This window comes from Vidua chalybeata, chromosome 19, assembly GCF_026979565.1.
Source record: "Vidua chalybeata isolate OUT-0048 chromosome 19, bVidCha1 merged haplotype, whole genome shotgun sequence".
NCBI lineage: Eukaryota > Metazoa > Chordata > Aves > Passeriformes > Viduidae > Vidua > Vidua chalybeata.
Window position 1 is genome coordinate 7081478 of NC_071548.1, and position 20130 is coordinate 7101607.

General features: G+C 51.3%; 1 protein-coding gene across 1 annotated transcript in view; it reads left to right on the forward strand.

Annotated features, from left to right (window-relative positions):
* The first annotated feature begins 221 nt into the window (after window positions 1-221).
* Window positions 222-20130, forward strand: part of RPTOR (regulatory associated protein of MTOR complex 1) — a 101453-nt gene continuing 81544 nt past the window's right edge. The window contains exons 1-3 of the mRNA XM_053960242.1: window positions 222-797; window positions 11199-11301; window positions 13335-13417. Of these exons, the coding sequence (XP_053816217.1) occupies window positions 636-797; window positions 11199-11301; window positions 13335-13417 (348 nt within the window). The 5' untranslated portion in view covers window positions 222-635. The remainder of the gene's footprint in view (window positions 798-11198; window positions 11302-13334; window positions 13418-20130) is intronic.

Here is a 20130-nt window from a genome sequence, read left to right on the forward strand (position 1 = left end):
GACGAGGTGGGGACCGGGCACAGCTGGGGCTCCACGGGCTGGGAGGGCTTTTCCAACCTCTGGGATTTTGGGATTCTGGGATTCCCGCGCCGTCCCCATGGCAACGCGCCGTCACCGCGGCGGAGCGCGCGGCGCGGCGTGTCCCGCGCGGCGGCCCGTACCGCGGGGCATTGTGGGCCGGGCAAGATGGCCGCCCCCGTGCCGCGGTGCTGAGCCCGGCCGCGCTCGCCGGCGCCCCGGGACGCGCGTCCCGTCCGCCGCCGCCCGCCCCCGGAGCGCAGCTCGCCGAGCCGCCCTCGGCCCCACGGTGTGCGAGGGAGCCGCGATGGGCCGGGCGCGGTGCCCGCCGCAGAGAGCGCGGGGCCCGCGGGGGTAGAGGTGCGAGGGAGGCCCCGGGCCCGGTCCCCGCCGGTCCCTCGGTGCTCCCCGGGCCGCGCCACCGAGCCCGGCCGGGGCCGCTGCCTGCGCCAGGTGAAGGCGCCGCGTGCCCCGGGTCCGTCCTTACCCGCGCACCGGGGAGCGCCGCCCCGCTGCCCTTGCCCCGTCCTCCCCCCTCCGGCCGGAGGGGCCCCCCGGCCCCGCTGGGTGCCGGGCTGGACATCGCTGCCCACGTGGAGCCCGGCGCTTCCCCGCCCATGGAGGCTGAGATGCTGCAGTCGCCTCTCCTGGGGCTCGGGGAGGAGGATGAGTCCGACCTGACGGACTGGAACTTGCCCCTGGCCTTTATGAAGAAGAGGCACTGCGAGAAGATCGAGGGCTCCAAGTCCTTGGCTCAGAGCTGGAGGATGAAGGACCGGGTAATGCTCCAGGGCACCGTGGGGTTTGCAGCAGCAGCACTCGGGGCACAGGTGGCAAAGGAGTCGGAGCTCAGGGGGCGCTGAGCTGCTGTCAGGTGAACCGCTGCCTGTGGATGCCAGCGTTTGTGTGCCGCTGCTTGGTGCGGGATTAGGGCAGCGAACCTGCAGCTGCCTCAGAGGCAGCGCTGCAGTGCTCACAGCGCTGGGTGCTGGAGCAGCTCCGTCACTGAGGCCCTTTAGAGCAGCCCCGTGTGCTCCGGGCACGGCAGTGAAGTGCCCGAGGTCAGGAGGAGCAGCGGGGGCAGGAACTGCAGCTGCACAGGAGCTGGGGGGGTTTGCAGGGTGCTGTGTGCACTGAGGCTGTCCTGTGGACAAACAGCTTGTGGGATTTTGGAGGCAGGACACGGTTTTCAGACAGAACTCTGGCTGTGTTACAGCAGGAGCTCCTGGGGTGCTGGGGACAGCAGGAGCTCCTGGGGTGCTGGGGACAGCAGGAGCTCCTGGGGTGCTGGGGACAGCAGGAGCTCCTGGGGTTTTGGGGACGTGTTGTGTGTTCCTGACAGCTCTGGGAGTGACAGAGACACGTCCCAGCTGGGAGTCTGGGATCCTCTGCTGCCTCTGTGGGACACCTTAAATGTCTCAGTAAAGAGCAAACAAAGCACCTGAGACATGTCCTGGACCATCATCTGCACTCGTTCTGTTCTTGGAACCTGCTTAGCGTTCCAGCCTTGCTGGCTCTCCCAGTTCTTGAACCCATAACTTTGTGTTTCTGGGTGTGTCTGGGTTTTTCTGGTGCCCAGATTTCCGTTACGTTTATGATCCTCTTGTAACAGGATGGAATAACTTACTGAAACTTGCAAGCTGTGATCTCTTTGCCCAGGCTGAGTCTCAGTGTTCCCAGAGTGGTGACTGCATTTCTCAGAAGTTCTGAGCCATGTACTGAAGGTGGGACTTGGCAGCTCACTGCTGGGTCGGGCTGAGCGCTTTGGGTGTGATTTAAAGGCAGCACAGACACCACGCTGGGTGCTCTGCTCCAGAGGGTTCTGGCACACAGGAGACTTTCTCCAGTAGACTGTGGAGGTGTGATGAGCTTGCTGGTCTATTTTAGGTGCCTCTGCCTTCCTGAGATGCTTCCTGTTCCTTCATCCCTGATCTGCAGAGTCGCCTGTTTCTAATTCAGGAATGACTTTGCCCTGGTTGTGCTGATCAATAGGTTGTGCAGCAGCAGCACAAGTTCAGGGGGTGCTCAGGGGTTCTCTGTGGCTGCTGTGAAATGTTTCACGTGCTTGCTGCCATCAGTGGCCATCCCAGCCCAGCTCCTGCTGCCTGATCCGTGGAGCTGCAGTTCCCTCCTCTGGGACTCTCCGTGCCAGAGACGTCGTGGTTGTTGCTGCTGCTCTCTCTGGGGATGAGCTCAGTGGGGCTGGGCCCTGGGTCACTCTGCAAGATGCTGAATCTGACTCTTGTGGAAGAAGAAAATAGGAGCAAAGCTCGAATTTTCGGTTTAGTCCTTTTTTCTCAGTCAGCTGGAGCCAAATGACTTCACCCCAGGGCCAGCGGTGCGGCTCAGGTGTCGTTTGTATCTGGGCAGCTGGGTCAGGGGTCCTTTGGACAAACTTGCTCTTGTGTATAATTACTTCTTGTTTAAGAGCAGGTGCATAGGAAGATACCAAAAGCACGTAAAGACACTTGAGAGAGGAAGAGCAGCTGATTTGAGAATGCTCAGCCTCATTACTTTTAAATCTCAGCAGCTATTTGCCACGTCTTGTGTTTTATTCCCCTTTTCAGCTGTCACTGGCTGTCTCCTGAGCGCTCGATGAGAGGGAACAAACACAGAACTGGGGAGGGAAGGGGATGAGGATGGGGCTTGGATTGCTGCAGGGGTGATGTCTGGTAAATATTTCCACCCAGTGAGCTCGAGTTTGGCTAATCCTGCAAAATAGTTCATAAAATCTAATCTGGTTTGACCTCGTGTCCGTGAGCAGAAGGTGGAGGGAGGGAGGGCAGCTCACTCGTGCTGCTGTTTTCCCATGGCCCAGCTGGGTGTGACAGGTTTGTCCAGGGAAGGGAGCACCTGGAGGAAACGCCAGGAGCTGTTTGTGGGGTTTTCCTGTGAGGCAGTGCTGGTGTGAGGGCAGCCTGTGCCATCAGGGTGAAAACTGATGGGCTGTTGATTTTCCCCCTTTTTGTTCCTGGACTGCTTTGTTTTGCCCTCTGGCACCATAAATTAATTACTTGTAGTTTTAGCTGTCTTCGGGAAGTTTCCTTTCCTCTTCCCTTGCCTTCCAGCACTGTCCCCAGTGGCCCGGGTGCTGCTGCAGCCCTGTCAGTGCCCACAGCCCCTGGTGTCCCTCTGCCCCTCCAGCCCAGCCCCTTCCTTCCCTGGGGGAGCCTCTGTCCCCCTCCCCAGGTCTCTGCAGCTCCTGTTGTCTCTTGGCTCCCTTTCCCACCGGCCAGGGCTGATGCAGCCGAGGTGTGCTCTTCTCTCTGGGCTGCTGCTGCTGCTGCGGGAGCTTCCCTGCGGGCTGGAGGGGATGTGCCTCTGGCTGGGAGCTGAGTGTGGACAACACTGCAGGAGCTTCAGTGTGATAAGGGAACTCCTCCCAGCCCCGGCTGGACCATTCCCCGTCGTTAAACAGCCCAGCCTGTCTCTGAACGAGGAGGTGCTCAGAGGTGAGCCCGGACGAGGCTCTGCAGTCCCGGTGCAGGGGAAGCTGTGCCATTTCCCCCTGGGAATGCGGGAGCCCCGAGCAGTGGCAGATTTTGCCTTATTCATCGAGGAGTCATGGGGAGCCATCCGAGCTCTACTACAGTTAGAGGAAGTGATTCACACATTTGGGAGTGGAATGACTCTTCTTTTCATCTTGCTTTGTTGCTCTAAAAACCCCAGAGTTTGTGTGAAGTTGAAGGTTCTTTAGAAGGCAGAGCTCTGATAAGGGGAGAATCAAATCAGCAGAGTAATGAGTGGTAAATGTAGAGAAAATAAGTGAGAATTCACTGGTGTCCCCCGCCCCTTCCTCCATGAGGGCTGCTCTGAAAACATTTAATCCTTCCTCTCCCCCTTCCGTGGACTGCATATGCCATCAAAGTGACACTGCTTTGATCTATTATTTATTTAAAGAATATTTTTAACACAGGAGGGTTGGAATTATGCTTTGTGTATTGAATTAAATCTCCCAGCCTCGGTAGCAACCAAAGCATATAACTTGATTTAAAGAAAAAGGCTCCAAGTACACCAGGTTTTACTGACAAGTTGCTATTAAATTCGGAATATTTAAATTAAGATTTGCTGTATTTATATTGATTTCTAAGATAAGCAGAGTGCAACAAAGCTGATTGTAATAGTTTCACCTCAACATATTTTTTTCCTGCTGCCTCATAACTTGCTGAGTGAGAATTAAATCCTGCTTTTATGAGAAGAGGAATCCACAATTAGGTTTCTCTGGAAATGCAGATTTAAGCAGGACTGCATACCAGTGTGCTTGATTCAGCCGGGCAGAGTTGACCTGCCTGCACAGGACAGCCAGGGAAGTGCCCAGGGTTTGTGGGGAGCTGGGCTGGGCTTTGTCTCAGAGCTGCTGTTCAGTGGCTCAGTGCTGTGCTGACCTCCTCCCCTGCCTGCCCAGGGGTTACTGATGCCCCTGGGACTGGAGCTCTCCTGGCACTGCCAGAGCTGATAACCCATCGGTACATTTGATGTTTGTCTCCTTCCTCTGTTCTTCTCCAGCCTCTTTCAGTGGATTAGCTAATGAGTTACTCAAGGCCAGGTTTGTGTTGATGGCATCCTTCAGTGTGGGGTGTGAGGGGGTTCCTTCTGGTCTCCTTGTCCCAGAGGCTCTGCCAGCAGCACCCTCACCAGGGTTTTTATTGTGTGTTTGCATTTATTGACTGATCCTTGCTGAACTGGGACGGGGTGACCTCGGGCTCTTGCTGGGTCGGGATGGAGCAGAGAGTAATTAGTCTAATTAGTGCAGTGCTGGGCAGAGCAGGGGCAGTGCCCAGGGGAGGAGGCTGTGGGAACAGCCAGGGGTGGGTCAGGTACTCCTCTGAAGGTGTGGATGGAGCCCTGTGTGGCTGTTCTGGGTTTCCTGCAGCCTGGCAGAGCCTGCAGCAGGAGCTCAGGCTGCAGCCAGCTTTGTGCCCTCCAGTCCATGGCACAGTGAGTTTTGTGCCCTCTAGCCCGTGGCACAGTGAGCTTTGTGCCCTCCAGCCCATGGCACAGTGAGCTTTGTGCCCTCCAGCCCATGGCACAGTGAGTTTTGTGCCCTCTAGCCCGTGGCACAGTGAGTTTTGTGCCCTCCAGCCCGTGGCACAGTGAGCTTTGTGCCCTTCAACCCATAGCACAGTGAGCTTTGTGCCCTCCAACCCATAGCACAGTGAGCTTTGTGCCCTCCAGCCCGTGGCACAGTGAGTTTTGTACCCTCCAGCCCATGGCACAGTGAGCTTTGTCCCCTCCAGCCCGTGGCACAGTGAGCTTTGTGCCCTCCAGCCCGTGGCACAGTGAGCTTTGTGCCCTCCAGCCCGTGGCACAGTGAGCTTTGTACCCTCCAGCCCGTGGCACAGTGAGCTTTGTCCCCTCCAGCCCATGGCACAGTGAGCTTTGTGCCCTCCAGCCCGTGGCACAGTGAGCTTTGTGCCCTCCAGCCCATGGCACAGTGAGCTTTGTGCCCTCCAGCCCGTGGCACAGTGAGCTTTGTGCCCTCCAGCCCATGGCACAGTGAGCTTTGTGCCCTCCAGCCCGTGGCACAGTGAGCTTTGTGCCCTCTAGCCCGTGGCACAGTGAGCTTTGTGCCCTCTAGCCCGTGGCACAGTGAGCTTTGTGCCCTCTAGCCCGTGGCACAGTGAGCTTTGTGCCCTCCAGCCCTTAGCACAGTGAGCTTTGTGCCCTCCAGCCCATGGCACAGCCACAGGAAGGATCTGGAAGCTCAGAGGGATGGAGGGGCTGGGCCTGGCCAGGCAGGGCCAGCATTCTGTGCCCTCCCCACAGCCTGGCCCTGCAGGTGGGCTGATGGGCCTGGTGGTTTCCCTGCTCTCCTGGGGGCTGGGGAAGGTTCCTGGTGCAGAAGTCATTTGCTGGTGGAGCACTTGGCTCGGGGATTCCTCCAGGAGAGGCGGCTCCTGATCAAACGCTCCGAGTGCATCCCGAGCTGGTGACTCCCGGGGATGTGAGGGGGCTGGCCAGGAATGGCTGGAAGGAACAGTTTGCAGGGAAGAGCTGGAGCTGCGTCAGTCGGTGCCTGGGAAGACGGGCACCTCCTAAAGGCAGTGCTAGACAGGAGTGGGAATGCCGTGGGGCGGGGAGGAGAAGCCTGCAGGAATGCAAAGCAGCGAGGAGGAAACACCTGGCACAGATAAACGGGGAGTGACATCTGGGAGACGCCTCCTGTCGGCTCCTTGCAGGCTGTGTAAAGAAAGCAAAGATCATAGGAGTAAAATGTTTGCTTTCTATTATTTTTAAGAAGTGATTGACAGGGAAGGAAGCCCCACTTTGGCTCTAAGCATCCCAGAGTGGTTGGAAAGCAGAGTTTGGCTCTGTGCTGTGGCAGACAGGCTCAGCCTGCTCCAGTCTGCAGTCTGAACCTGGAGCACAGTGCTAGCACCTTGGACCTCTGGGGGCCCTGGGCCGCCGTGTCTGTGGATGTCACTGGTGTCACACAGAGCAGCTGCACGCTGATCCCAGAGCAGGGCACTGGGAAGTGCCGTGGATAGCTGGGCAGTGAGTGGGCAGTGGATACCTGAGCAGTAACTCAGCCACGAGCCTGGCAGGTGATCACAGCACACCGAGGGCAGCGGCTCAGAGCGGCCTTCGCTCCTCTCTGTGAGGAGCTGGAGCCGTGGCTGGCAGCTGCCTTCGCTGGGCACAAGAAAGCCCTGAAGAAAATTCAGAGTGGTGGTGCTGAATTCCGAGGTTAGAGAAGCAAGCCAAGCCCTCAGGAGGAGCTGATCGAGGAATCTGGAGCAGGCTGGCACACCAGGAACTGACTGGGCTGCAGCTGCCTGGAGACAACCTGCAGAGCTGTTGAATTATTAATGCTAACTTGAAGGAGTTCTCTGCATTCTACTGCTTCTCTTGCTGTGGAGGAGCACACGGAGATTTTTTTTTTTTCCGTAACAATTTATTTATCTTGAACTTTACATTAATTTTTTTTTTTCCTTGAAACGGAAAGCTCTTCTTTTAAGATGCTTTACCTTGCAAGTGGAGCTGAAGGGGCAGCAGGGAGCTCTGTTCCCCTGGGTGGGGGAAAGTCGTGTCCAGGTGGGATAGGGAGGGAATCGTTCCTGCAGGAGCCTGGTGCTGGTTCTGTGTCACAGAGTGCAAGGTCGAGCCTTGCTTTGCCTGTTCAATACCTTCAGCCTTTTCTGATTTCAGGCTGATTTCAGGCTGATTTCCACCGTTCCTCAGTGGAAGGTGGTGCCAGAGCCCCGGGGATGATGCAGGACAGATGTCACCACTTGTCTCCTCTCAGCTGGGAGCCCAAAAAAAGGGAAGGTTGGCAAAGAGCCAACAGGAACCTCTGGTGTTGCAGAGAGAACTGAGCTCGAGGGAGAACAATGTTTCCTCGTGTTCAATGTTGCTGTTCCTGCTCTCTCTGGAGACCTCCTTGATGGAGCCTTTCATGGCAGGTCTCCAAAGGAGCCCACAGGCAGGAGTTACCTGAGGAACACCTGGTGGGGAAGAGATTTGTGCTAAATCTGTAAATGTGAGTGGAGAAAAATGTGGGGGAAAAGGCTTCAAGGAGGGAATGGAGTTTCCTGCACAAGCAGGAATTTGTGATTCCTGGCCAGGGAGTGTTTTCAAACGAGGATTTGGAATTTGGAAATTTGTCCCAGGATCTGTGTTTAATGCTGATAACTTCACCCTCAACTCTGTAAAATAATGTAGCTGCATATATTTCCTGTTTAATGCTGACTTAATCTTATGTTTGTATTAACTCCCAGAAGCAATTTGAACTCACTGGCATAAACCCAGGCAGGTTTCTAACACTTGAGTGTTCATCTGGGTAATGTTTAAGCAGAAAGTTTTCAGCTTGCAAATTGCAGTGTGAAAATCAAATATTAATGGGGTCTAAAACGTCCAGTCTGAGATGTACCACAAAATGCAAAATTTCTCATAAATGCACTGACTTGTTCTTGGTATTACTTGAACTAGAATATAAAGCACTTCTATGGCTCTGAGTTCCAAACCTGGTCTCGCTCAGGCTGAAATAAATGGGTGGCTTGCTTTCAGCCTGGCCACTTTCAGCAATCCCAGGGATGCTCCAGTGGGATCAGGTGGGCTCCCTGGGGGGATAAAACTTCACATTATCAATCAAACCCAGAACATAATGGTTTTTTTTCCTAGTTGAAAATACCTGCAGATCTGCTTGGCCTCTAAATGAAACGAGGTGAATTAGGAATATTGTAAAAGGCCTTCAGCATAAGATGTACATTTTTGTGTCAAATGCTTTAATAAGCGGCTTCTCCCCCGGGCAGACGCAGAGCTCCCTCTGCTCCCCCAGTCCCATTTCTGCTGCCTCTGGGATGAATTCTCTGCCATCACTTCTCAGCAAGAGCATTTTCACCGAGTGGGTTTTGCCATTTAAGTATTGCAGGTTCTGACCCAGCGTTATTAAATCACTTGAAATCGGGTGCAGTACAAGCTGGGGAGTTGTATCCCATTTTTTAACATACAAATGACACTCCAAAGTGCAGAGCCCACAGTAAGAGCTGCTGTGGTTTGATCTTGAGCCTTTGCTGACAGAGCATTTTGGGTATTGGTTTTCTTACAAACTTGCCAAATGTCCTCCTGCTTCATTCTTTAATTCTAACAAAAATCCATAGAAATGTATTCTGATGGATACACTCCTGAAATGGGGGAAAGAACATTTCCACTGTCTTAATGACAGATGAGAATGTCCTCGTACTGCTTGTATTAGGAACCTTTAAATATGCAATGAAGTTTCTGGTGTGTTCCAAAGTAGTTTAGAAATGGGAAGAGCATTATTGGGTTTTTTGGGCTCGGGGATTTTTTTTTTCTTGATCAGTCACATGCATTGTCCCTCCAAACCCTGGCTGAGCCTGGGCTGAGCCCCAGCGTGGGCAGCAGGGACAGGGATTGTCCCCTCTGCCCCTCAGGTGAGAGCCCACCTGCAGAGCTGCCCCAGCTCAGGCAGGAGCTGGAGCTGCTGCAGAGCCCAGAGGAGGCTCCAGGAGGAGCAGAGGATGGAGCAGCTCTGCTGGCAGGAAAGGCTGGCACGGCTGGCATTGCTCGCCTGGGCAGGAGAAGCTTTGGGGTGACCTCAGGGCGGCCTTGCAGGGCCTGAAGGAGCTGACAAAAAACGTGGAGAGAGACAATTTCCAGGGGCTGGAGTGCCAGGACGGAGGGAATGGCTTCCCACTGCCAGAGGGCAGGGATGGATGGGATATTGAGAAAAAAATCCTCCCTGTGAGGGGTGGTCAGAGGGAGAGGGATGAGCTGCAGCTCTCAGGTGTGCTCCTGTTAGCAGAGCTAACGGTGTGGAGTGCAAGGCTTTCCATCCTTCAGGGGAGGTGGCAGAGGGGAAATCGCCCCATTTGTCTCTGGGATCAATTCCTGTTCCTCTCATGGGTTTGCTGTCAGTTTTCCAGGAGAGTCACTTATTTAAAACCCCGAACCTGGGAATGGAAAATAAATATCAGCCTGTTCAGCATAAGCCACCAATCAGACATTACCAGCAAAGTATTGAAAAATAAGTCAGTATTAGACTGCAAATGGGAAACAATAAATAAATGAGATGGAGAAGATTGCATGGCAGGATACTTTCTCTTGCAAGGATGATTTATGTGTTTCCATGTCTAATAAGTCATTTTGGGAGTAGTTTTCTGCGTTTCCCTGGGGTGCTGAGCGTGTGTGTGGCAGCGTGGGATGGTTCTGGCAGTGTTCATGCCCTCCCAGCCCTGCAGCTCCCTGGCCTCCCTGGGGAGCTGGCAGTGCCTGGGCTGTCTGGGGAGGGGTCCCTGCGGGCAGGGCAGGGGTCGTGCAGTGCCCAGGAGGTTTTGGGTGGTGCTTTTGGGTGGTCCATGACACTCTGAGCTGCTCGGGCCAGTCAAGGCTCTGCAGGGCAGGGCTGCACCTTGCAGCTGCCCCTGGTTCTGCCAGCAGCTCTGCTTTTTCTGGGATGTCCCTGAGGGTGACAAAGTGCTCCTAGGCAGTGTCCTGAGTGCTGAACTGCAGCTCTGGGCTCTCCACCCCATCCATGGCAAATCCTGCTCAGGGAATTCCTGCCCAGGCTCCTGTTTCCATCTCTGTGCTGCAGAGTGCTGCTTGGTCCTGGGTGATTCCTGCCACGAGGAACTCCTCCAGGATTGCAGGGTTTGTTAGCCAGAGCAGGGTTTGGGATGAAGCCATAAACCACAGTTCTTGTTGATTTTTTTATTCCATGTTCCCATCGTGGCCATGGGAGTGAGGAAACATTGCAGGATTTCTGTCCTGGTGTAGAGCCTGTGAATGGTGTCTGGCTGCTCCAGTTTCTGTCTAAATTACACATTTATGTGGCTCTAGGGTTTCCTCTAAGTGTGAAATTTGGGATTTTTTTTCCCCCTACTGTTGTGGATTGCATGGAGCACCCTGGGGAGGTGGGGATGTGGGTGGCCTTGCTGCAGGCAAGCCCTGAATGCCTGGAATCACTGAGAGCCTCCTCACTGCCTCTGTTCCCTGCTCTGCTTTAGGTGTTGGCAGGAGGGAGTCTAGGAAAAAAGCCCGTAAGGATGTGACGTGGTAATTTTCAGGCAGTATATTTAGCTGGCCAAGGTGGTTTGTCATTGGTTTAAGGCAGGTTTTGGGTGCCAGGGGAGGCTGGGTGGGTTTGGGCTGGGTACATTTGTGCTGCCTGGGTGGGATAAGCCCACGTGGAGCAGCAGCTGGAGCCACGCCAGGATTCCTCCTTACAACTCGGGAAGAAAACCAAATAAAAATGCACTAAATATGTTTGTTTTGGTGTGTGTTTGTTTGTTTAATTTTCTCACGGTTTTGTTTGTCACTTGGGGGTTTTTCCATTGTAATTCTTTTAGTTTCAATATTAGAGATCACACACTGCATTGTAATATTGGTCAGGGGCCCTGAATAGCATTGCCTCATGTTTTAATAATGTGTTTCAGTTGGACAATGGCTAATTTGAGTAGCACAAGTTCACTGGTATCCATTTCCATGCTCAGAAAGAGAAGAATGGGCTCTGGAAATAACAAAAATAGTAACATGGAGTCTAAGTACTGTTCTAATAAAAAATATGAAAAATTTCTTCAGTCGGGCCTTGCTTAAAATAGTCCATGTGGAAGAGCAGGTAGGAGAGGGTGGTTAAAGCCCTGCAGAAGTTCTGGGAGGGTGAAGTTTGGAGCCCGGGGTGTTGCTGTTCCTGCTCTGAGGCTGTGCCCTTGTCTTTGCAGATGAAGACTGTAAGTGTTGCCTTAGTTTTGTGCCTCAACGTCGGCGTGGACCCCCCAGACGTGGTGAAAACAACTCCCTGTGCCCGCCTGGAGTGCTGGATTGGTGAGTCCCCGAGCCCCAGGCTCCCCTGGCTCTCAGACACTGAGCACAGCACAGGGTTCATCCCAAAATTGTGCATTCCCAGGGCTTGAAACTGGGCTGAGCAGAAGGAAACGTGGGCTCTGGTTTTTCTCTGGGTTAATGAAGAGTCCAGCTCCAAGTGCTGCCATGGGTCATCTCTCCTGCTGTGTTCTGAAATGAGCCAGCACGGAGAAAAACAGCTGTTAATGAGCTGGTTTGCTTTCTTGTAATTGTTTCAGATTTATAAATACCTGAAGGAAATCTCTGAGCAGAGAACCCTTCAGAGTGCTGGGACCTGCAGAGCTTTCAATCCCCCTTCCCTGCCTCACCCAGCAGAGCAGTGAGCTTTGTGAAACACCTTGCTGCGTTTTGAGGTGGCTGCTCCAGGGCTGTTTTAATTGGAATCATTCAAAAAACCTGGAATTATTCCCAAGGATGTCTTGCCAGCAGTTCCAGCACCTGGGTTTGCTACTTTCGTGCAGCATTGCACTAAATTCCTAGGGTTTTTTGTGAAGAAATTAAGAGTTCCCTTGGTTTTGGAGAAAAAAGTCTAATTATCAAGATGAGACAATTCTGAAGCAATATTAGAAGGAAATATCTTGTGTACAGAAGCTTTCTCAGATTTGGTTTTCATCTAGGAATTGGGAATGCTCAGCCTCCAGCACGTCCCACGCTGGGCACTGTAATCCTCAGCTCGGGGTTTTGACAGCCCCAGGGGCAAACTGATCACTGCACAAACAGAATTCCCTTAAAAACTTCCAGCAAGGTTTTCTAACCTTGCCTTACCTGCTTTGTGAATCCCAGCACCTCAGGTTTTTAACCTGGAAATGCTGATGAAAGGCCTGAGCAGGCACAAGCAGGTGCCTGAGAGCAGTGCAGAGAGCAGCCCTGATGTCTCATTGATGCACGAGCAGAGGAGCATTGCAGAGTCATTTAAATAAAGTCATTAGTGCCTGTCATTAGCAAAGAGAATTTTGAATGCAGTTTTGTAATTAAATTTTCAGTTTGTTTATGTACACAAGTGCTCCTTCCACTTCCAGCCAACTTGAAATTTCTGAAAGAGGTAACTGGGGAAATATCTGATGGCTTTTGTGCCATCAGTCTCAGGAGCAGGGAGTGGGGGGTGCAGAAATGTCTGTGCCACATGTGCAGGGTCTGGGGAACTCTCTGGGGTACAACTGCTGCTGTTCACACCTGAGCTGGGCTCACAGCTGGTGACAAATGGCCACTGAGCAGAGCCACGAGCAGGTCCTGCTGCACCTTCCACGTGCTTTTGTTCATTAAAGAGAAATAACTCTCAAAATCCTGCTTTCATCCTGCTTTATTACATTTTGTTTCTAACAAAAGTATATTTGCAAAAACTGGAAAAAAAAAAACCCTTCACTGATCTGGTTTAGTGCTTTTAAAATAATTGATATTAAATAGGAAAATATTAGCTTGCAGGGCTTTTTTTTTTTTTTTTTTTAAGAAAACTTGTTAATTGTTTAATTATATGTCCATGGTGTTTGAATAAAGCACATGGCCTGGAATTGTATTGCTATGTATGGATTGTGGTAATTATCTAGCAATAAAATTAACTTCTTAAATATTACAAATGGTACACAATCTCTGCAGCAGGAAGCAAAGGAAGTAAATGAAGCAGGATTTTGCATTCATCAACAGAAAATGTTTGTCATCAAATATTTAACCAATTTGAGTTCTAGTCATTATTTACAATAGAAACCTTATTTCATTATTAAAAGAAACAAATGCAGTGCCTCTCCTGTCTTTCAAAACAAAATTGTGTTTAGCCCCTCGGTGAGAGAAATCTTCCACATTTGGCAGTCTGTAATGGAGCTGGATTTTTGTTGGACTGAGGAATTTGGGGATAATTTTTGGGTGCTGCCCCCAGGTAAATTCCAGGAGGAGGAAGGTGTCAGTGAGTTTGGTAATGGAAGGAACCTGCAGGGAAACGTGCCTGGGTGCCCTGAGTGGTGCAGCTGGGCTGAAAGTGCTGCTGTGTGTTCTGTTCCCAGATCCTCTGTCCATGGGGCCTCAGAAAGCTCTGGAGACCATCGGGGCCAACCTGCAGAAGCAGTATGAGAACTGGCAGCCCAGGGTGAGTGTTGGCTTTTCCTGGGGCTCTCACTGCTCCAGGGCTGGAGCCTCTCCTCCACCGAGCCTGGGGCTTTTTTCTCAAGGGTTTCCAAGGGTATTTATGTCTTGGAGCTTTTGTGGCAGACATTCCTGTACAGTTATCACTAGAGAATTTCCTTTTTGTGTTTTTCCTCGTGGCCCCTTGACAATTTTTAAATCCCAACAGCCCGAGAATTTAGCAGAAAATTCAAAGAGTGCCTGGAATCAAACAGGAGAAAAAGCATCTTGGAGCAAAAGGTGAAAAGAGCCCTGTTTTCTGTGCTCTGTGGCACAGTCCCTGTGCTGGGGGACGAGGGCCAGCTCAGGAGCAGCAGGTTCCCTGCGTGGGCCTGGTGGAGGCAATCCCAGAGCTGGGCTGGTTCCCTGGTTCCTGCAGGAAATCACAGCCCCTGACACATTGCAAAGCCAAACACGTCCTGGTTTATTGCACTCCACAGGGCTCTGGAGCTTTCTGCAGTAATAAAGAGAAGTTGCTGTGCCATCTGCAATAAAACAATAGGAACATTATTGAATTTCCTAGAGCTTTCATATAAATACTAATACATCCACTTTTGTCTGTTTCTTGGGGGCTTGGAATGGTTGAGGAGTGGATGGAAGGAAGACAATTTGGGGAAAACCAGGCAGTCTGGAAGACAGAACAAATCATGACAATCTTCTGAAACAGCTGACATTCCCGGGCTGGAGCTGCTGCCATCAGCACCTTGTTGGGAATGCAGGAGTGGTGCTAATTGCTGGCACTGGCTGGTGGCAGTGGTGACCACTGTGTGACCAGTCCTGTGCCATCGCTGCCAGCCAGTCCTTCTGTTCAAACACCTCCCTTTTGCTCAATACAAACAGCTTTTCTGAAAGAAAACTGCACAAGGGGTAGTAAAGCATGAAAATTCCTTGTTTCTGGAAGCTCCCAGGCTGCACAGCTGATGGATATTTCCTTCCAGGTCTTATTGAGCCCCTTTCTAAATAATTTATCAGCTTGCCATTGCTTGAAGTATTTGTTCTGATTAAATTTAAGACTTTGCTTTATTGTTGTGTAGCTACATAAATTTGTGTGCTGCGGGAGTAGAAACCACTTCAGCTGTTGTTTCCTCTGCAAAATCCTGCAGTTAAGCAATATTCAGTCATTTCATGCACTTCTCAAATGAAGATTGTACTGGGGGAGAGGGTAGGAGATGACAGAGCTGTGGGCTCGATCTGTCTTGATAAAGAGTTCTCTGAACAAGTACAGAGTTCTTGCAATTCCGCGCAGATATAATTGAGATGCCGGTGGAAAAGTGTAGGGAAAACCGAGACAGCTCTACACTAACTCTCCCTTGGGTTTGGGGCTTAAGTTTTACTGGGCAGGGAAGGGGTTAAACCTGAGGGTAATCTGGGAAGAGGCTCAATTACAGGGATCAAAGGGGCTGCTTAAGCAGCTGAGAATGGAAGGAGGGAAGGGAGTGAAAGTGAAGAGCACAGGACCCGATAATGCCTGAGAGAGGGGAAGCTTCCCTGGGACTGCTCCTCTGCTCCGGGAACCTGCGGGCAGTGGGGAGGGAAAGGAGGGAATGGCTGCAGGGCCTGGCTGGTGGCAGCACCAGGGAAGGAGACAGAAGTGCCCAGAATAAAATAACTGGAGTTGCTGTGGGAGGCTGCTCGCATGCTCTGTGTTTGGAATGTTTAGATAAGGAATTGATCATGTTGAAATGGGATCTCTCAGCTGCTGACCCCATTGAGTAGCCCTGCAGAGCCCTGCCTGTGTGAGGTGCAGCCCTATATTTAAAATACTTAGGTAATTATGTTGAAATGGGATCTCTCAGCTGCTGACCCCACTGAGTTGCCCTGCAGAGCCCTGCCTGTGTGAGGTGCAGCCCTATATTTAAAATACTTAGGTAATCATGTTGAAATGGGATCTCTCAGCTGCTGACCCCACTGAGTAGCCCTGCAGAGCCCTGCCTGTGTGAGTGCAGCCCTGTAGCAGGTGCCCACAGCTTTGCTGTGCTGGCAGGGAGCAGCACACATTTCCCTGTTGTTGGGGTGTAAATTCAGTTTTCCTGGCAGCACTGCATGCTGTGCCAGTGCAAAGGCAGGGACTGGCCTTGGCTGGAGAGTCAGGAGCCTTTGCAAACCGGGCCATGGACTGTGAGCTGCCAGTGCTGCTGCAGTGGGATGGTTTGTGGAGATGCAGGAGCTCGTGGGGATTTTTAGCAGGAGTCACTGCTCTGCAAGCCCCAGTTTGTCAGTGGAGCTGGGCCCTGTGCTGCAGCCCTGCAGGGCTGGCTGGGGAGCATGAAGGTGTTCTGCTTCCAGGCTGGAATTGTCAGAGCTGTGTGTGAGCACTGATCCCTGTACAGAGCCTGGGGGATGAGCCAGGGATGGAATTGCAGCCTGGCTCTGTTCCCCTGTTCTCCTGCTGGACATCTCCTTCCCAGCCCTCCCAGGCCAGCCCCGTGCCCTGTGCCTCCATCCCTGTGGGTGTGCAGTGGAGCCAAAGGCTGGGCTTGGATGAGGCACAGTTTACATAATTCAGGACCTGCTATGAAGTAGTCTGGGCCATATGCTTATTAAATTTGCATGAAATTATAGATTTTGTTTCCTCTTTGTTAGGTCTGGCTTTTGGCCAGGTTTTCCCTTTAACTCCAAACTGTCCGGAGCACTCACAGGAGGTTTTCCCCCTTCCTCAATCATTTGGCTGCTTCTGTTGGGATTTCCCTGGTGCACAGATCCCAGTGGCACTCCTGCACCAGCTGCTTTTTGCAATCCTGCCCTTTATCCTCTGATGAGCTTTGCCAGTCGTGCCAGGAAGGCCAAAATGTGCAGCTCATTCCCAGGAGAGGTGAGAGGATGCAGCCACTCAGCTCCTGCCTGGCTCCAGCTGTGCTGAGCTCCTGCTGAACTGTTGCACTGGGATCTTCTGTACAGAGCCCTTCCAGCTGAAGGGCACTTCTGTGGAATGTGGGGCTTTTTACATCCTCTGAGAAGTAGCTGAATGGAGTGTGAGGGGTTTGTACTCTGTAAGATTGAGCCCAAAGCAGTGATTTGCCATCAGCACTCCCCTCTGCACCAGCCAGCCCCAGTGAGGCCAAGGGACTGAACCAAAGAACCCTCCCCCTTACACCCACTTGCCTACATAAAACAAAGTCAGTCACTGGATTGATTTTTTAATTCAAGTGCTACAGTTTTGCCTCCCTTTTTTTCTTCTCTCAATTTCCTCCTTTTTCTGCTAAGAGAGTCGTTTGGGCTGGTTTAATTGTCTCCTGGAAGGAGCTGATTTCATTAGAGCTGAATGGATTATACCTGAATGGGCATCCCTGGGGTGAGGGAGATCTGGGAGCCATGAAGGGGGATGAAAATCCTGGATGGGGAAAGGACTGGGGAAACCTAGAAGACAAGATTAAATAAACTTTTAGGAAGCCTTTGGGAAGGGTGGTTGAAAGCAAGTCCTGGTGGTTGGGAATGCCTGCAGCTGGAGCATCCCTGCTGAGGGTGCCGTGGGCACTGGAACAGGGCAGTTCTGCTGCTGTTCCTTGGGCAGGTTGTGAAGAAAGGGGTTTCCCATTTCTCTCTGATCCAGTCTCACCCATTGTGTGCTGCCTCTTGCCTGCAGCAGTGAGTGATGGTCTCTGAGGGCACATCTCCCACAACATGGGTAAATTGTCTCTTTTGTGGCAGGCCTTCAAGGAAACAGTGATTTTTCTGATCAAACAGGCTGCTTCTCCCTCCCTTCTAGTCTGCTTCCCAACAGTTTTCTCTTAATTTCAAAGGAAGTACAGCCAAGATACTTGAAGTGGATCATTGAAAGCCTCTACCTTTTAGAGCATGTTGTCTGTTGTTGATGCTGTTGTTCCCCTCATTAGAGGTCTCTGGGCTTTGATTCGGTGTCTGAGGTTTCATTCCTTCATTGCTTTTTTCTGCCTAATTAATTGGGAAGTTGCTGCTGCACATCAAAGGGGGAGCATTTCCTAAAGAGTAACTACTTAAGCATGAAAACTAATTGAACACATGACCTAATTATTGGTCTCTCAGTGAGTCATACTTTTCCTTTATTTCTGTAGGGTTTTTCTTTTAAAACAACAGCAAATACTAATTGCTCCTGCAGAAGAAATACTGTAGAATTCCAAAGGGGAACATGGAAAAACTGGTACTTGGTCTCCAGTAGGAGATATCTTCAGATGTAGGAACATGTAAGAAAAAAAATGAATAGGAAGGAAAAAACCAAAAAGACACTGTGACCTTGTTTAACAAAACCAGGTTTTCCTTAGAGGACTATGTTTGTTGGTTTTCATTTCCCAACAGCCTCTTGAATTTGGCAGCTATTTCAGGCTCTGCAAAATTCTGCTGTATCAATCCTTTGCTGTCTTGTTAAAGATCAACTGTCTTCAGCATAAACCAGCAGGGTTTTTTTTTTTTGGGGAAAAAAAAAAAAAAAGTCTGCCACAGAAGTGGAGTCAACAAGTCTAATTGTGAAACCCAATTATTGCTGTTCTCCTTCTGCCTGAAAACCTGTCGTGGTCAGAGTGTCACTGTCAGCCAGAGTGTCACTGCCAGCCCTGGGCCAGAAAAGCACCGATTTCAAGTGTGGTAAAGGATGAAGCCACTCTTTAATGCCGTGGGGATATGGAGACATTGAGGAGAAATGAGCCAGCACTTGTAGTTTCCCCCTTGGTGGCTCTGCAGGTGATGTGAATCCCAGCCCTGCTCAGCATGGCCAGCCTGGGGAGAGCTGGAGCCCCCCTGGCAGGGCAGCTGCTCCTTTGGGCTGGAGCCCCTCACCTCCCTGCCTGCCCTGGGAGCAGCTCCTGGAGCAGGGATAACTGAGCATTTGGGAGTTGCCTGTGCAAGGGGGGAGCTCCCTGCTGCAGCTCTGGGTACAGCTCATGTGTAGAATGCTTTTGCTAGTGAGAAAAAAAAAAAACAAACCCAAAACTGATAAATCTTTAACACACCACTGTAGGTGGAAACTGGGAAATTGCAGCAGTAGTGCACTTAATACTGATTTTTCAGATTTTCTCCTGGAAAAATGAGTCACAAAAAAAGGAAAAAAAAAAATATTGCAGGCATGGAGTGCTGTGTGGAAGTGTGTTCAGAAGCTGCAGAGACCAGGCATTAAACTGTTGTGGGAGCTGAGCTGGCTGTGCACTGCAGACAGCAGGGGCTGCCATTCTGGAGCTCAGCCAACAGACTTGCAAAGTCACTTTAGTGGGAAAATCCTGAAATCCTGTGGGTCTTTGCACCTGCTGCAAGGCTGGAGTTCTGTGGGCAGGATGTGCTGGAAGGAAGGAGATCACCCAGCATCTGAACTCCTGGCAGCTCTGAGCTCCTGCTCAAAGGCCTTGCCTTCCTTCTGGCAATAGCTTCATTTCCCATGTTCTATTCTTCATGTCTGTTTTGGTTTGTGCTCTGTCATCAAAATGGGGCCAGAACTGGCAGGGAGGAAGGTTTGTGCTTTTGAGGGTGTTTTCCTGTGACCACTGATGTTGGCTTGTCAGAGATGGGAAGGAAGAGCTGACAGGAAAAGGCTCTTGGAGAGAAAAGCGGCTCTGCCTGGCAAAGCTGATTAACATGTTTCTGTAATTACCACCCAGCTCTGGGTGACCCATTTAAAAACACCTTGTCTTTGTGTTGGGTGGGGAGTGCAGAATCCCTGGGGTGGGGGACAGGGAAGAGCCTCCTGCAGATCCCTTGGCAGCACCCTGCTGCTCTGTGTGCAGTAAATCCACCTGGATGCAGCGGGCAGGGATGCAGGGCTGCATCCTGGCACATGCAAAGGATGCTGCACCAGGAGCTTCTTGCTAACAGGCACCACCAGTTCTGTGCAAAACCTGAGATTACCAGGGGAAACTATTGACATTTTTATTTATATTCCTGCTCCTCTCTAAGGCAGAATGAGGAAATCCTGAGATGCTTTGGTTTGAAGTCCTTTCCTGTGGAGATTAGCAAAGCATAAGCCTTGGAATGATTGGCTTTCCTTCTCCTGACTCATTAAGGTGTTTTTAATCAGAAAATTGCTTCATTAAGCAATTACTTTGCAATCAGAGGAGAACTGAAATTACTAAACAATTATTTAGTATTTGGAAAATGAAGTTCTTGCCCTGCAGGGCCCCAGCCTTGCAGCTCCTCCCTGGAGCACGATGCACTCGGGCCAGGGTATAAAGACAGCCAGTCTGAGAATTTACCAGTTTGTACTCCTGCAGCCTAAACTGGCCTCCCAGTGAGATCCAGGTTTCTATTTAAGAAGCAAGATGCAGAGCCTGAAACTTTAAAGAGCTCTTAAAACCAAGGTTCTGGAGAAGGAGTGGAGCTGACACTGATGCTTAGGAGTTATGTGAGCAGGTTTGAAAGATGTGACCTGGGGTGTACTTAAAATCCTGTTAGGGCACTTGTGGTGTGACCCATCGAGCTGTCACCAGGCTGAGGGTGCAGATCTGCCATAGGAGAAGCAGATTTGAGTTCTTTTACCATTCTCTTGGTTTAAGAGCAAGCAATTATTTACACAGCCCTCTCAGAATGGTTATTTGAGCAGAGAGGGAAGGATTTGTACCAAACACAGGAGGCTGGTGGGTGGAATTTCTGTGAACTTTGGCACAAACCTGCAGTGTGAAGCAGCTTGTGACTGCTGAGGAACACACCTGTCTTGTGGATGTACTGTAGCAGCAACTCAAGGTTGGTTGTCCTGATTTTTGTCTTCCCTGTCAACATCAG